At 38.9% G+C, this 18,355-nt stretch overlaps 1 protein-coding gene across 5 annotated transcripts in view; it reads right to left on the bottom strand.

Moving 5' to 3' along the window:
- The window catches only part of EPHA3 (EPH receptor A3), a 178,047-nt gene that overhangs the window by 26,459 nt on the left and 133,233 nt on the right, over positions 1-18,355 (bottom strand). For 4 of the 5 annotated variants that reach the window (XR_008429160.1, XR_008429159.1, XM_053934113.1 and 1 more), the window contains exons 7-12: positions 16,351-16,513; positions 14,781-14,883; positions 14,265-14,332; positions 10,511-10,636; positions 5,757-5,942; positions 1,901-1,962 (exon numbers count right to left, since the gene is read on the bottom strand). Coding sequence is in view for 3 of the 5 variants with exons in the window: in XM_053934113.1 (XP_053790088.1) it covers positions 1,901-1,962; positions 5,757-5,942; positions 10,511-10,636; positions 14,265-14,332; positions 14,781-14,883; positions 16,351-16,513 (708 nt within the window). In the remaining 2 variants the exon portion in view is untranslated. The remainder of the gene's footprint in view (positions 1-1,900; positions 1,963-5,756; positions 5,943-10,510; positions 10,637-14,264; positions 14,333-14,780; positions 14,884-16,350; positions 16,514-18,355) is intronic. The other variant, XM_053934115.1, reaches the window with a different exon arrangement.

Consider the following 18,355-nt stretch of genomic DNA (forward strand, 5'->3'; position numbering starts at 1 on the left):
GGATTTTTTAGTGAAAATCCAAGCCTTCCCCAATGGCCTAATGAAAGTTTTCTATTACACAAGAAATTCGTTTAACAAAAGCAAATGCTGATCTGAGGCAGCGGCTTTCAAATTCTGTTAGTTTTAAACTCATTTCTTAAAATTTTCCTCAACTGCAGGAGCACAAAAATTACTGAAACACATTATGACTTAGCCTAGAAACCATTAGTTGGATATATTTCTAATAATCTACTTCTGGGCATGATTTAAGTCTCACAACTCTTATAATCCTGTTTGCTAACATCTACTTTTGATATTGATATATGGATATATAGACAATAGGACAGCATTTGTTGTAGTGCAGCTCTCAGATGAATTCCCCAGCGCTGTAAATGTATTCTCATGGGCAGCTCTCCAACTCCTCATGCTGCTGCTTCTGGAATTTTATTAAATACAAGGGAGCTGGCTCTGTCACGTGAGGTGATCTGACATGAATCAGTCTGCCAGACTGATTGCATCCATTTTTCATTTTTGGTTAGTGTACTTGGGGGTGATATTAGCACTGGAAACATTAGACAAATATATGACACAGTGGATGCTTAAAGAGTCTCTCAGAATTCCCCTTCATGAAGAAATTAATATTTTAAAAGACTATTAGCAGTTGTCTGTCCCTTTTTTATCAGAGCCAACGCAAGAGAATTTTATATAAACTCTGGAAAAGATTTAGCTAAAAACCAGAAGGTTTCTAACCATGAACAGAATCAGATGCTCAGAGAGCCTTTCAATGGCAATGAGGAAAGCAAACTGAATAGTTCCAAAAGGCATTTATAAAAATGTTATAGGACCTGAGTTGCCTGTGATATTAATGAGTCACAAGGTTCTTATCTATGTTTTCACATAACAGTAGTAAAAAAAAAAATCATAGTAAAATGAAAGAACAAGCTGAACAACTGTTCTGTGCAGGCAGAAATTATTCTCCCTTCCTCAGGGCTCTCTTCGAGGATTTCAAGTCTAAACAAAATATATATAGTTCAGTACAGAGATATTTCATTCAGCTATACTGACACATTATTTATATGCATTTTACATGCTCCAGTGGACACCATAACATATATAGTACATAGAGAAACTAAGGTTGACAATCTATCCCCTTTTGGGGTTAAATGTCTAGTTCAATGTTATGAATTTGGGGGATAATGTCATTCAACCGTGGCAGAACCAAAGCAGTCTCCCAGCCAAAGCTGAGTTTGCTCTAACAAATTAAAATTAAACCAGTGTTTCCCCTCAGATGGGATTTCATTTCTCCTACACTCCTTGTTTTGCCACAAGTAAATCTTGGTGACACAGGGAGCGTTCAAATTTTTTTAGGCTCACTACCAACTTTGACAGAAAACAAAGATAAATCAGCCACAGCATTAGTGTGTCTAAGGCTGGAAAAAGAAAACAGGCCAGTAAACTTTGCTAGCTAAACATTTTTAACATCCTCAGGTATGGGGCTATTCTCTTAACTTTTCATTACTGATAAAATTTCCATAAATCCATTCATTTTGAAAATCTCTTGCTTAGACACAGAGACTGCCAACCAATAATCATAACTGCATTACAGTCATAATTCAACCTCCAGAAAAACAGTTCTCATTTTTGTGTGCCAGAATGCTGCTTTGTTTTGTTCATTTTTAATAGAAGTGACATACTAATGCAACCAAAATTGTCTTAATTTTGGAATGATGCTTACTGCAAATGGACCAGCAGATCCCTAAGTGGATTTCTGAGCACATCATGATACTCACAAACCCAAATGAAAATAAAGAAACATCAAGCAACAAGAGCTGCTGATGAGTCAGTGCAGAGTGGCAGTAGACCCCCAACAAGTCCAGAACAAGAGCCACTTCTGCCCCATTTAGTTTCCTGTTGCACTTACTCGTAGGAAGCTGTCCAAGGAACCATTTTCCATGTATTCAGTAACAATCATAACTGGTTTACCTGAAAACAGAGCACAGGGGTCAGGCTTTTCAAAGGAACACATTGCAACACAATCAGCAAACCCAAGCATTTCAGGAATGCGTCCAGATCTTCCTAACCCCAAGGATAATTTTTACATTATTCCTTTACATTTAGAAAGGAAGCAAAAGATGCATGGGCAAACTGAGGCAGATACAGATGGGAAGGAAAGTGCACAGTAAAACACAGGGCACAGGAAAGAGAAGCAGAGCTTTAAGATGGACATTCCCTCCTTCCAGGCACTCCTTCCCTCTGTGCTGGGATCCCTGACAGCACAAACTTGGACACAGCTGGGATCTGAACATGCTGCACTCATGGGCACTGGCAAACTCTAAGGAAACAGCCCTTGAAAAGCTTTTTTTTTTTTCCCCCAAAACTCATCCAGATATATTCAGGCCAGTTTTTGAAACCATTCCTTCCACCCTAGGGCATTTTGTGACACAACCAAGATTTTCCATGCAGCTCTGACAAGCTAGAGAGAAAGTAATGCAAAAATTCATGTGATGACAGGGAACTTTTCAGACCAAGGTCATTGCCCTGTTAATTTTATTATTTCATAATATTTACTAATGCTTTGCTTATTTTCTCTTTGTGGTAGAGAGAAAAGTGGGTAAGACCATGAAGTTATTTAAGGAGATGAATTATTATTGCACATAAAATACAGGAAGGCATCTGACCATAAAAGTAGGACTAAGGCGTGCATATTGTATAGTGGGCATGGTGAAATTTTAGCTTTTAAAATTGAACAGCATGAGTCTTGAAAAAGGCATCCAGCTTAATTAAGAAGAAAGCCATTAAAAAAGCCAAGTCAATGGTAACAACAACTTTTTTTCTGTTTGCTTTTCAAAAAATACAGCTTCCACTTCCAATAGATATCTTAGAAGAGAAATAGTAACTTCAAAGACTGAGTTTAATACAAGAAGTATATTATGAATTAATGGGTTCAAATATCTTCTTTCTGTGGTACAAATGGTGTGTTATACTAATGACTAATTAATTGACTGGCATCCATTCGCCAGTAGGAAATACTGTATGCAAAATGTTAATATTGAATGATATAAGAGATGATAAAGATACGAGATCTAACAATGTAGAAGCTCAAACAAAAGATCTATTTATACTTAGTCTTGCTAGCCAGAAATACGTAGTTAAAGAAAAAGTACTTGCACTCTGTGTGTAACATGAATTCAAAGGGATTTCTGGTAATGCCCAGAATATGCTGCTGGACCTTTCAAGTACAGGGCTATCCAAAATTTTCGATGATAAACTGATTTACTTTGCCCTGCACTTTGAAGCCAGGAGACAGGTGCCTGGTTTCTGTACAAACTCAGGCAATTTTACGAGACTTTATCAGAAGAACTTAAATTAGAGTAAGAAATATGTCTTCCAAATTATTTCAGGAGCATCTTCCTGCCTTGTTCACCCACACTCCAAAAGCCTTAAGTGCAGGGTTTCACCCTCATTCAGTTGGGAATGTGCCCATAATGAGAATCACATGCTCTGAAGTTTTAAAAGAACCCTCTACATCCATTTATCAAAGCCCGGCCGTTTATAAATGATAACGACTTGTGTCAACAGCATTGCCCAGGTTTATTATAATAGCAGGCTACAAATTGCTGTAAATTATTAGTAAACTAAGCAGAGCATGTGTGTTGGTTATTAAGACTGCTGCCTACAGCGTGCCCAGGAGTGCAGGGCAGCAGCTGGGAAATGCAGAAATCCAAAAGGAGCAGAGGAACAATTCTGCGCTGGAGGCGAGGCTGGAAGCCTGATGTGGTGATTGATTTGTTAAAAAAAAAAAAAAAAAACAACAAAACCCCCCCCAAATTCCCAAGCTTCTTGTCCTTCTATCACCCTGCAGAATGTTTAGTAAAACAAATAATTATATTTATTACTATGTTTAGTTTGTGCCATATACTTTTGCCCAGTAAAATGGAGACAAGTAGCTCCAGAGCAGATTTCTCAGCTCCTGTTCTGGAGCTGACTGGAGAGGGTGTTGTACCCTTGAGGTTTTATTGGCTTCAGCTGGGAATATTCAGAGTTTGCTCTCTCACTGATGGGCAGCTGGCACTCCTGACCTCCTCCCCCAGCCCCCCAAAGCAGACAGCAGTGCTGTGAATGCACCTGAGTAGCAAACTCACTAAAAGTCACTTACACAGAGTACAGAGAGAATTAGTAAAGCACATTCAACAGCAACGCACAAATTCCTGCCTGTACAGCAATTAAATTATTGTCTCAAGTGCTCCAGGAATACAAAATGTAACAAAAGAGATTTTAGCTCAGCTCAGTGCAGACTGGTGCTGGCGTTTCAAGTGATTTTGTGACTGCAAATCTTATTCTGACTGTACAAAATGTGTGTCACTACAAAGCAGGAGATAAACCTCAATTTATGCAGGCAGACCTTTCCTAATAGGACTGTGAGACCTAAGATAAACAATAATTTCTTTGTTATTGAAATCAACAAAATAGACTTTCATGAATCACACATAAAGAAGGCATTATTATTATTATAATTATGGCTCTTCATAACATGTAGTGTTTTACATACCTTTCACTAGTGACTTTTAGACATATTCTGGTGGGGTTTTCATTTCTTATACTTTTCAGCAGTATGCTATGAAATTTTTTTATGTCTATCCTTGTGAAACTTTCAATGACACAATTAAAAATCAAAATTTTCCTCAAACTAATAAAACCATCTGAAACCCAAAGTGTTTGGCATGTTTCTATCCAGTTAAACTAGAAACATCCTCAGCAAATTCCAAGCTGATCACTGAAATTGCAAAGAGCTGCTTTGCTAGTAGGGTCCTCTAGGATGAACAAGAAAATATCCTACCAACTTTTTCCACTCCCCTGAAAAATCTTGGAGCACTCAATTTTTTTTTTAAGATTGCCTCATATAAAATCTTATTGATCTCCCACTTAATAACTAATGTAGGTAGATAAATTTGATTGCTAAATGTATCACTTCATTCTGCAGTGGAAGTATAGAAAGTGTGGCTGAAGAGGGTTGTTGAAATATATTACTTTTCCAAGAAAAGTGCCACACGTACATGGAGATTTCAGTTAAAATTTTTGGTCTCAAAAAGAGAAGGTTATTTGTTATCATAAACAAAGACCAAGAATATGCTTTAACCAAAAAAAAAAAAAAAAAAAACAAAACCAAAAAACCAAGAAACCAACAAAGGAAAACCAACCAAACCTGTAACATGAACACCCAAAAGCAGATTTAGAAAAGGCATTTAAGTAAATATATATATAAGGACAGAGATAAAATTATTTTTACTACTGACAGAATAAATCCTCAATATTTCTTCTTTGAGATTTTTACCAAGATGTTTGAATTCTGGAATTCTACAGCTTTTACATGCCCCGTGCTGGTACATATTGAATATTCCATGGAGTACTTCCCCTGCATGAAAACCATCTAGGAAAAAAAGTTTGGCCTTATTTAACAATTCACTAGAACTGGTTGTTGTACCAGGTTGGCTGCTCATTAATTAGTGCTAATGACAAATCTAATGACTTAGCTGAAAGCAGAACACAGTGAAGTTCAGTGCAATTAAGAAGCCTCAGCTCATCAGTCTCCACGACTCCTTACCACATCATCACCCCGTGCCTCTTGGCCCTTTTGGAGCAATTCCTCACTCTGGAGTTTATTAAACCTGCCAATTTATTATTGAGCTTTTTGCAGAGCATAAACCTGCATTACTTCACTTCTGCTCTCCTTTGATTGATCAGCAAATCAGAGAATTATTTAGGCTGGAATTTCTTACTTTTAGTGACAACTCCCTCCAGTCGGATGATGTTGGGGTGGTCAAACTGGCCCATGATGCTGGCTTCCCCCAGGAAGTCCCTCCTCTGCTTTTCTGTGTAGCCAACTTTCAGGGTTTTGATGGCCACTGAAATTTCCTTTTTAGAAGGCAGCTTCAGGCGTCCACTGCACACTTCTCCAAATTCTCCTAAAAAGGAGAGTGGAAAAGTGACAAAAGCTGAAATGTGGTTATTCCATAGGGATTCAAGGAATTCAAAAAAGCCCCTGGAATGTGGTATATACTGGTTTATCCTCTTGCAATATGCAAGAGCAGACCACAAGGAAAATCATCTTAGCATTCAAAAGAGAAAGTCTTAAATATATAGAAAACTGTTAGAAGAAGACACCTCACTTGAAATCTTTTTTCAGTTGAATAATTTTTACACAAATCACATAAGGAAGTTTCAGTACATTATTATTTGAGCAGCAACTGATTTCAGTGCCCCTTTTCAGCTTTTCTTTTCTGAATTTTTTTTTTTTTTTTAAGACAGCCAAGTTAATCAAAAAAGGCCTGAATAACTGTGTGGCAGGGCAATGACCTTTCTCTGTTGCTAACCCAGGCTAGATTTGAGTCAACAACATAGAAATTAGTATCACCATATCTTACCACCAGCTGCTTCATCCTCTAGGCATAGAACTGTACTACCAAGGTAATAACCACTAACAGGAAGATATATTTTTATGTGCATACATAATGCTAAAAAGCACTGACATTACATCCTTTGATTCTAACACTGTTTGTATTTCAGGCTGCCAAGACAGGCAGCAGCTCAGAAAACAAATTTTAAAAGCTGCTACTAGTAAGTAATGGGAGTTGAGCTCTTTTCAGACCTAATTAGAAGTATTCAACTTCTGCAAGCCCAAATGACCATTATACTTTACCAGGAGTTCAAACACCAGCCCCAGCTCAATGCTGTCAGAGCACCACAAAATAGGAAGACCAAAGCACATCTTGAAAACAGAGGGAAAGGGAAAAAAAATATTGAAATAAATCTTGCAGCACCCAGCTTCCAACTCCATTTTCTTGATGTTTTAATGGTCAAAAAAACTGTAACAAGCTAAGCTCTTAGAACTATTTTATAGTTACTGTCAGTGGAGATTTTAGCTATGATTTCAGCCAGCAGCCCAGCAATCAATCCTTCATTTTAAAGCTGGAATCGTGTATCTGATATTTGTTTAACTTCTGGGACGGAAAAGGTTATGGGTAATGTCCATCAACACAGTCCCATTTAGCCATGGCTGAACAATCCAGAGCTTGAGTGATTAATCAGATTCCAAAAGTACCTCAAGGCCAGCAGATGCTGCAAGAGAATAAAAGATGGGCTCTTTCTAGCAATGAAGTTTGCTGTTGTCTATGGATATAAAGCAGGTTCACTTTCTTGGAAAATGATTTCACTGGAAAGAGCTCCCCAGGCAGCCCAACTACATTAACCTATGATTTTTTTTATACCCAGGGCAGCATGGATGCTAAATACATTTATCTGGTCAACACCCACAGTGACCCATGCAGTTACACCACAATTTTTCCTGCAAATTATTACTACATGATCCCAGTAAGAAATGGACTGGGTCCCACCAGACACTGTTTAGGAGGAACAAGGGCTTGTGTTTGAGTGGAAAGCATGGCACTGAATGTAAGATATGAGGATGGTGGCTTTTCATACAAAGCCTTCCTGAGGCATTTATTTTTAATTACACCACACACATAACAACTGAATAACCTGCCCTGCTGACTGGCATGTCTATTTACACGTGGGAAGCTGATAGGGACTATTTAGGAGGGCTGCTCATGGCACAAAGATCTCCCTTCAGGATATCCTAATTTCTTTTTAAAGAGGTTATCTAGTGCATCAGGGGATGGTGTTTGCTGTGCATTTGGACTCAGGAGAAGAGTAAATGAAGATTCTGTGAAATCAGCTACTCTCTTCACTTTACTGCATTTTAATTCTGTGCAGAGAACTCCCTCAGATTTGGAGAGGCACCAAAGTTCAATATTTTATAAACCTTGGAAACATCAGCCATGTTCACTGGGACACTGCAAACCTTCACAGTAAGTTCAGAGACAGGTAGCCCCTGAATTTTTGTGAATAATTTGATGAACAAGATGTGCTACAAGTATATTTCTTCTTTGGAAGAAAAGCAAATGCTTGCTTTCTTGTTCAGTAAAGCACATAGTTAAATCCACCCTGAATCAAGAAAGTACTTTCTTTAGTATTCTCCTACTGCCCAGTTGGATTTAAACATCTGAAGTGGTTTGTTGAACTGAATCCATAAAAATAAGTGAGTTATTTTAAAAGAAAAAATTACTGCAAAGAAAAATCTAAAAAAAGTGGTTTCTGACCTCAAATTTCTTATGCTTAGCCTCCTGCTAAAATCCCTTGTGTTTTTCTTGAGGTTCTTTTGGATAAGAATATTTCCTTATTGCATTTGTGTATGTTTTCAAAGCTATGTAAGCTCTGAAAGCCCTCTCTTCTCAGAGGCTTCTGGCTGAAGCTGTGAAAAACTGCTTGGAGCACTTCAGAATGTCGAGACTGCTTGCCTGACTTGAAGGTCTCATTACTTACGTCACACTTCAGGGCAGTTAAATGAATCCCTTCTTCTCAAACCCCTGTCTTTTTTTTTATAATTTCATTCACACTTGCCTTGCAAAGGACAAGGGCAGGAAGAGACCAAGTCATTCACTCAAACAAGTCATTGACTCAGTAAGAGGCAGGAAATGCCTTTCTGGTTTTGGGGAGAAGTGTTCCTTGAAGAAGTTGCCTCAGAGAACTCTGAATGTGAAAGCTACCACGTGCTGAGGGTGATAGCAGTGTAAAGTGATGCCACAAACTCATTTTGGAAGCTCCCAGCCCTCTGTGGCCTGATTTCCATCTGTTCTTCCCTTCCTGGCTCTTCCTGATGGCATCTCAAGCAACTGCTAAGAGGAAGTGTTAACTACAATGCCTTATATACTCCAGACTATGTGAAATGTTAACTATAATGCCTTATATACTCCAGACTATGTGAATTGAGTTATGGTGCCCAAAAAAAGGTGTTATCACAGCTCGAGTGCAAGTTTCAATGTAGAAAGCTTGCAGGAACCCTCTGCCACTTAGCTCAGTTGGTTTGAGCAGGGGGCTGGTAATGCCAAGGGCCAGGTTCAATCCCTGTGGGGGCCATTCATTTGAGAGTTGGACTCCACAATCCTTGGGGGTCCCTTCCAACCCAGAATAACCTGTGATTGTCACTGCAATGGAGCAGGGAGACTTTTAAAACACCTGACTCCTTTAGGACAAAGTCCTTTTTTGGAGCCTCTCAAATTTTTTTCCTCTGTTTCCAGAGGCTGTATTTGACAAATTTTGGCTTCTTATTCTGCTGTGCATCTTGACTGAAAAAAGGTCAGAATAATGTATAATATGGCATGATCTTTAGGAATTCCTTTTCTAGATTCATATACTGCATACAGCTCAAATTTAGAAAGCTGTATTTGTGAGGCTCCTGAAAGTCTTACAAGGAAACATACTGCTCCTGGGCTTAAATTCAGAGTATTCCTCCTTCTCCATCCCCACACAAATTCCCTGCTATGTGCAGCAAGCAGATCTTCGCTGCCTTGACTGAAGAGGATGGAGAACAGTGCACTCTTGTGGGGCAACATTAAAACCAGCAAGGAACACGGATTCCACCTTTCCATAAAATAACTTCAACAACAGTTGAGTAGCTTCAGGAGGAGAGGATGAAAACTGTTCCTATTTTTTTTTTTTTGGTGGGTGATTCAGGAGATGCACTGAGTACAGTACCTTGGGTTCTACACTTTTTCCAGCTGCAAATCTTTTGCTGTGCACTCGGAGTCTGTCTCTCACATCTCACGGCTTTAATTCAAACCGTATACTTAGAGAGAAGCCAAAAAAATCAATAACAAAGGAATAAGTATTTTTCAATGGATTAAAAACCAATAGTACTCCTCATAAATGCTTTAATATAGGAGGAAAGGTAAAACTCCATGATCTTCTGGCTCAATGAGACAATCTGCCACTTCAAGGAGGAAGCACACATTCCGTCAGAAGCTCCATTGCAACACTCAGTGTAATTAATATTTCTGTAATCTGGCTCCTCTGCTACAAAATCTGATCACTTCACCAGCTTGTTTCCTGTAAATCCAACAACCTGTGGCATCTTTATGGCTCAGACAACCAGTTATTGGACAGACAACCCCTTCCTCCTAAATCAATAATTCAAATCCAAAGCAGTGACCAAAATCAATCCAAGGACCAAAGGTCACTGCAGCCTGATGGATGTGTGGTGACTGGTATGAAATGAGTTTGTGGTTTCACTCAAGGCATAATAGTCAAGAGTCCTTTTATGGGGAAAGAGAAAAAAAAAAGAAAACATCTTCACAGTTGATAACATTTTCTGTGTTGTGCTGACAGATTTTAAAGAGAAACATAGAAGTGAGGCCAAATGATCTTTTCCCTTCCAACAGTGGTGCACTCAAGTATGGGCTTGGTGTCCTTTGAAAAGCTGTCTTTCTGTCTCCTTTCTTTCAGGAAAAAAAAAAAGAGAAATAGAAAATTGTGTGCTCTTAACTTTGCACTGAAATGAGCTGTAAATGTCACCTGCTAATCTGAAGACTTTCTAGAACATTTTCTTTCCAGTCACAACTATGAACCAAAAGACATAAAACAGTCTATACACATCAAAAATCTATCTTTACTTCAATATATCTGTGGTGGTCATTACCTGCTCCAACTACTTTATCAATGGATATATTGGAAGCATCCAGTTCCTTGGCAAATTCATGCACAGCTTGGTTGGGATCCTCATATGTGTGTGGATCTACGTAAGTTCTCAGACCTGGGAGCTTTACTGTGTAAAAACAAATTCAGAGAGAAAATGTTACTTTGACTTAAAAAAAAGCTTCTGAGACAACAGAAACCAAATCAAGAGAAGGAAGAGGAAGGAAAGAATTTCCTTTAAGGAAGGAAATTCTTCAAATCAAACTGCTTTTCTTGGGTCTTCAGAATATTTGTACAGCATGAAACGAGACACTAATGTCCTGCAGAGAAGTGTGACAACCCATTTCAAATATCTGCAATTGCAGTATTTAACTGCTTTTCCAATATTAAAATACCACTCATCCCTCCCAGGCTGCTACATTTAGATGCTGCCTTAAAATGACCCTTCCAAAGCAACAAAAAAGGAGCAAGGAACAAAATGTGTTGCTACAGTCAATCTGAAAAGTTCTTAGGAACATATTAAGAAATCAGATTAACTCCAGCTTTTTTTTTTCCTAAGTCCATCAACAAGATGCATAATAAGAAACTTATACATTAAAAAAATGCACCCCTGCCTCAATCTCTCTGCCAGAACATTCAAGGATGGCTGATACTTGTTCTGAATAAAGGCTGGTTCTAGAGCTTTGCTCCCCATACATCCAAGTTATTGTTTTGGCCCCCTCTAGAGTTTCTTGGCTAGGGATTGCTGGAAGAGATCATTGCCAACCTTTGCCTCCGACAAAAAAGCTGAAAGCAAAGCACAGCCTCAAAGCCTTGCTTGTGTTTGCACCCAGTTCCTTCTGTGTCTGCCTCTGTTGTACTCATTTTACAACAGGAATATGTTTTATTAACAAAAAGTGAAATACCCAGCTTGAAGTTTTCTGCTTCTGACACAAACCCTACATTCCCAGACATGTATTCCAGCTTTCCCTAACTGTACCAGTTGGTCTTGTAAAAGATATTAACTCCTTCAACAAACACTGCTCTAACCCACTCAGTAATATCCTTTCCAGCTTAGCATTATTATACTGCAGCAGTTCTTTCACTGCTAAAATAGTTAAACCTTTTTTTGCAGGGGTTGCAAAGATGGGGGAAAAAACCTTTGGACCATGAGAGCACAAAATTGTTTTATCAAACAATGCAAAAGCATATGCAAAAAAAAAAAAAAAAAAAAAAAATCAATTTAATGGGGATTTATTGGCCTCAGAATTGACAAAAAAATGATAAAACTGAGTTCCCAAGCTAATTGCCTTGAAAACAATGCAAAGTAAGAGCCATGCTCCCAACACAAGGGCTGCGTGTGCGCAGCATTGAAAGCCAACTGTGTTTCCTTCAAGAGCCTGATGATTACAGAATTACCTGCAAGTAAAACAAAAAGTAATTGGCTGTATATTGCTGTTGGTTAAAAATCTTGTAAATGCTCCTTCCCGTCCATGCTGAATGTACATTACAGGCCCCCTCACATCCCCAATAAAAATAACAATTAAAAGCTTCTGCACTGTGGGGTTTTTGGCTTGGGATTTTTAATGCTGACCCCAGAGGTTCCCAAGATCAGGTGATGGTGGCTGCAAGGAGAATAATCCCTTCACACCAATAATTAAGGGCAGCCTGTGCAGTAACTGGGTTCTGTCATGAAATACAGATAATAAACACGTGCACATGTGTTAAGCTGCACTACTTTACAGCTCATTCTGTGCAAACATAATAATTTACATTTTCATTTGAACAGCACAAATTGCCCTAAAGGTAGCAAAAAAATAAAAAGGCCCAGCCAGAGAAGGCAAAGGGAGAGGATCTGAGGAGGTGAAACATTTTTGTTCCTTTGAAGTAATATTATAGGATTTGTAATAAGGCTGCAGGGAATAGCTCATGGCTGGAGCCTTTTTAAAAGTAATTCAGAGTAAACTGACTGAAATAAACCAGCTGCTGTATATAAGATGCTGAAAGTTTACGACAGCCATGGAAGTTACTTTGTCCTTTTTTAGTTCATAGGAGCAATTTTCTTATTCTTTGGGAATGACTGTAATTTGGTAGATTGAAAATTTCAACAGCCACACACGTACATACTTACAAATTCTAACAGATAAATATCTGCAAAATCTATAACAAATAATTTTCAAGAACTTCTAACAGACATACCAGGCCCATGATTGGATCTGTTCTTACTGCATAGTGAATCAGCATGGCACTACTCAGAAAACAGTACATAAATATCTAAAGCCAAATTAAAAGCAATTTAATCCACAGGAATTTAACAGCACTGCCATGTTTAAGAATAGTGATTGCAACTTTCCATTGTGTGGGAGCAAGGAGAGCAAATTCTGACCTGTTATTTGTCTGTGACACTTATTTTACTGGCTGTTTTTATTTTATAACCTCATTAAATTTGGATGATGAAGCATTAATTCTATGGGCCACATGTAACCTTAGAGATTTTTTTGAGAATAGTTGGTTAGCAGTTGCTGGGCTGCAGCTTGTGTATCCCCTGACAGCGCTGGGGAAGGAGACAGAAATCATGGATATTCCTGCTCTTGGCTCTCTGGAGATAAGGAGGGGCAGGGAACTTTAAAGAATAATAATTTGAACAGTCAGAGAACACTTATTCCATTGTCATGAGGATTGGGGAGAAGTTCTAATTTCCAGCTACTGCAGGTAAATCCCTCATTAAAATGTTAATTCACTTATATCTGGGGAGGGGCCTCCTGATTATGGTACCAGCATAATGTATTTATTTTCTTGCAAATAGCAAGTGCCACTTTTGTGTGGCAAAACCCCCACAGATATTAATGTTACAACATGATAAAAAACAGAAATACATGGTTCAACCATGGTTTACACGGTGTAGCAGGACACTCATCTGGAGCTGAAACAGTTTAAAAGATGAACTACTGCTTCTTATTAAACAAAAACTCATTAGATATCAAGAATTATGTGGGTGAAAAAAAGGATTTTCTTGTCTTGGTGTCTATAAGGGGCATTATCTTTGCCTGTAAGGATATAAAAATCCAAAGTACAGCGATTAAATGACAAACTAAGTAATCTTCCCATTCCTGATCAGGAATTAGGCTATCACCTTCTTTTCCCTTCAGCTTCTCCTGCTCCAAAGCTATTTTTTTTTTCCTGTTTTAAAGGGTGTATGAATGGAGCTTTGCCTGTGAGCCAACCTTCAGGATCCACAGCTCTGCTATGGATATCTTGATCTTTGGATAACAAAAGAGATCTTTGTTCTGGTGGAACAAAGTTATGGACATTGCAAAGAGGATCCAGAATCAGATTGTTATTGTTATTTGTAGGTGAACTTTGTCAAGCAAGCAATTTTCACAGTAGCTTTAGTGTTCATCAAGATATTTATTTATATTTTGCTTTGGGAAAGGAAAATATGTTTCTTAGACTTTCTATAATGAAGAAGTTGCAGTCGTAGTCTGGATTTCAGTGCTGCACAGCAGAACCAGAATCACAATTCCAACCACATACGTTGTTTGAACATAGACATGTTTGGCTCATTACTAACCTGAACACAGATGAAAGAAGTTGAAACAAAGAATAATTGTTTGGGGAAAATCTCCTTACCCACAAGAGAAGGGATAATTCTCTTCCTAATTTCACCTTGGTTTAAGTGAGGTATGGCTTTCTTTTTTTTTTTTTTAATTGAAAAATATCAGTTACCTAGGGGAGGAATTCAACAGATCTGGAAGCATTAAAAGGCTTCAGTAACTTACAATGGCCATTCCCAAAATGCAGCCTTTTCTCATCAGTGCCATGTTTAGACTTTTTGTATCCACAGAATCTACAAGCAAAGAGAAAAAAAATGAATACAGAGAATTTTATGTGTTAACTGCAGGTGGAAACAGAATAGAATGTTCTCCCTGCACAATTAAATGCCTGTTTGAAAGTTTAATGATATTTACATTCTCTGTGCCCTATAGAGGCATGTGATGTTCTCAGGGAATTTGAGGAAATTGGCTAATGAGAGGATTTGTTGATTTTTGACCCCTACAGTTTAATTTTACAATTGCCCGAGAATGTGTTTATAGCATTTTTTAACAACTGCTGCATGATTTGGGCTGCTAACGTGAGCGGGCTCATTACTGACTGTGAGCAGTGTTTGGAGCTCCTGGGCAGCAGACAGAGGATTAAAAAGCAGCCACACCACGACACCCCATGTGCCACTGTCACCAGGGCCCCCCTGGGACATGGCAGCAGGAGAAAATGTGCAAATCAAACACCAGACTCACCTCCCAATCAAGACATACACCACCACTGTGAGCAGAATGATGGCCACTGCTGCTGAAATGGCAATCAGCACCACCTGGCTGTTCTCACTGGAGATGGAGAAGGCTGCAAAGGCAACACAAAAAGCAGGTAAATGACCTCACACACTCACATCTCATTGGTGGCATCAGAATTCACATGCACACAGGGGACAGGCATCATTATACAGCATTTGGTCTCCTGGCAGATATTTGATCCAGGACATAATTTTTTCATCAAACAAATAAGGGAAGAAAAATAATTTTTCATCAAACAGGGGAAGAAAACTTAAGACTCCAGCCATCTTTGCCAATTTACCAAAGTTGTTTCTGCTACTCTCAGTTTTTACTCTTGCTAATTGTAGCAACTGCTAGCAAACTGATGCTAATATATAAACATATACATAAATACAAACATACATGTCATGTATGCCACCCATACTTTATGTCATGCTCAGCAAGGAAGATTTCTTTGGAAAGAAATCCCATAATCATCACGTTCACTTCTCCTGTATGATGGAAAGTGCTTTTAGGAGCTAAGTTCCCCAGTTAAGCCTGACAATATCCACGTGAAGGTTGTGGAAAGCCAGGGCATGCAGGCACAGATGTCCACAGGGAAAATAAGGGTTATTTTCTGCCTTATTTTGGGTATCTCCCTGTGGTCCCTGAGCATGGAACTTTAGACTGCCACAAAATGACAGCATGGCTTTAGAGCTTTGGTGTGAGGACCAGTCTCCAGCTACCATTCCTGACCCACACAGGTTAGAGAGCCTCTCTTTAGGGTCACACCATTCCCATCTGTGCCTATTACACAGCACAGCTGCACCCAGTGATGCTAACTGGGTAACACAGGAACAAACTTATGCCATTTGGGTAACTTGTATGCTTATTATTGAGATGTGCACCACTGTCTCCTTCCACATTTCTACTTTTTCCATTTCTCCTTCTTTTGGTAACATTACTTTGCAGAGAAAACTCATTAACCTCTAAACTGTTAGCTTTTTATCTCTGCAACTGATTTTTTCCTCCTTGCTGTAATTGTCCTAACTTCAGTTCTAGTTTCAACTAGAACACCAAAGCTGCAAGTCACCATAACAGCAATTTGTAACTCTTCTTTTTTAAACATGAAGCTTGTTTGCCTTTCAGAATAAGAGCTGGGGTGGAGAAGGAAGAAGTAGGGATGAAATACATAACATATCTCAAATATACACAGAACCAGGGTTAAAGATTTGGCTTGACACTACTCTTTGTTTTTCTATCACACTTCCTCCCTCAGCAAGAGCCAAGGTCTAGCAAGGCATCAATTCTGGCCTGAGGTAGAAGTAGGGGAGGGAATGGAAGAAAACACCACCTGTGATAGTTCTGGGATACTCTTTATAGCCCGTTTCAAGTTTGATGATAAAACATAAAGTTATCCAGCAATGCTACCAAGAAAGACACATCATAAATAGTTAGGAGACACATTTCCTCAGCTAGAGAAGGAGTGAAAGCAGCCATTGAGATCAGTCAGGAACTGGGCAGGATGTCAGCAAAAACCATTTGAACAAATACATACAGTCTGGGCTGGTCTCAAACTCAAACTTGCGGCTGCTGGTCCCGTATCCAGCTGCAGTCCGGGCTCGGATTTGGAAGACATAGGTGGTGTCAGGCTTGAGGCCACTGATGGTCACGTTGGTGCCCCTGGCTCTCAGAATAGTATAGCTTGTCTCTTGTTCCTGCTTTTGAAAAAAGACATTATCAGATTAAAACCACACCCTAAAAAAAAAAAAAAAAAAAAAAAGAAAAAAAGAGGTGGTTGGTACTAAATTACTACAACTGTCCTGGAGACGACTGGTGTATTTTTTGAACATTTGTAGCCTAAGAAATGCTTGTGCAAACATTCATTTTCAATCATCTTTCAACAAGGTATCTTAAATCATCAGATTTGCTATGGTATTGTGCTGTAAATCGAATACTAGACATGCTGAGTTTATGACATTTTATTAAATGGTTTTGCATCATTTTGTCCGTGGTCTGTAATACAACAAGAAAATTATTAAAAGATTATTTAAAAAAACATAAATCAGATTTGCCTACTGCACTGAACTGGAAGTTGTAACAGGCCAACTTAGACATTTTAGGGCCCTGCAGAGATGTTGCAGGATGCAGTTTTTACTGCCTCACATTTTACAAGACAGTGGTTACCTCTATAACAGTCAAAAGGGAAACCCCACTCGGGCTCCTCAGCTCAGCAAAAAGGCAGATTTAGCTGGTTTTCTATTATGCTATAAAAACTATGAGATAGTTTTGTCCATCCTCATTTGGACAAAACCACACTGAACTCAATCCTGGACTATGTTCATAACAGCTCTCAGCTTAAGAGTCACCTATGTCTGACATAATGTTTTTTATATAAAAGGAGGACTGGTTTGTAATTTGGTAAGTTTGGATACACTTCACACTGTGTAAAAAAGCTAATCCTGATAAAAGTATGTCTCAGTCCCACTGTAAGCACATAATCTTAACATCTAAGCATGCATTTGGAGCCTGAGGTACTGCTTATTTTACTAAAGCCATCTTGTACCAAAAGAGCATTTTTGGCTTCCTAAATATGGCAGCTGGAACTGTCTCAGGAAAAAAAAAAAAAAAAAAAAAAAAAACTCTTGGCCAGCAGCCACACATGTGGGAAACTGTGAGAATCTCAATTGTTTAGGTTCCCCACCATGAACTTTTTTTTTATTCTGGAGGTGGTGGGGATTTCACGTGGTGTCCTTTTGCTTTGAGCACCGTGCAGAACACTGCAGCCATTGAATTCTGCCGGGCTGAAAGCAGGAGCCCAGCGAAGGCACGTCGGATGCAGAGGATCTCACCTAATCCTCATCGTGTTTTATGGCATTGCATTAGCTGGTGAGGGGCTGACATTTTCACTCTGACAACACTGCAGTGCCAATGCACGAGCTCAGGGGCTGGAAATTACCCAACACACTCATTGCCATTTCACCTCCACGTGTAAAGTTCAAGCGGCTGGAGTTGTTTTAGCGTGTTTGCTCTGCTGTCTGCAGGAATGGAGTCAGGATATTCTAGGTTAGTAGGTGAACATCAGAAACTGCTCACTTTGGTGCTAAAGAAGCCTAAGTGCCCCGTTCTTGGCAGTACTTTGATATAGAGGAACAGAAACATTTACACCATAGTTAGGAAAATTGCCAGAATCTCCATGTAGTATTCAATATTATGCTCATGAGAAATCACAGTAAAAGGAAAAAAGAAAGAAAAAAATAAAATCAAGAAAACAGAAAAAGCAGCTGGGCCTGTGCCTAAAAGTTACCATCCAGCATCCAAACCTCAGGTAGCGTGAGCTGGACCCAGTCTTCAAAGAATGACTATAAAAATGTTGACCATGGCCCATTTTCTTTGCACAGTAAAAATAAAAAGGAAATCAGCGTTGGACCTCCTCAGAGTTTCCCAATACTTCTCTAAAAGGTTCTCTGTTCTAAATTCAGGGGAGCAAATTTACAGGAAAACACTGTAAAGAGCTAACAGGCTTGTGTAAAATTATTTATTTTTGAACTAACAAAGGCCTC

Source organism: Vidua chalybeata, chromosome 2 (genome assembly GCF_026979565.1).
Source record: "Vidua chalybeata isolate OUT-0048 chromosome 2, bVidCha1 merged haplotype, whole genome shotgun sequence".
Classification (NCBI taxonomy): domain Eukaryota; kingdom Metazoa; phylum Chordata; class Aves; order Passeriformes; family Viduidae; genus Vidua; species Vidua chalybeata.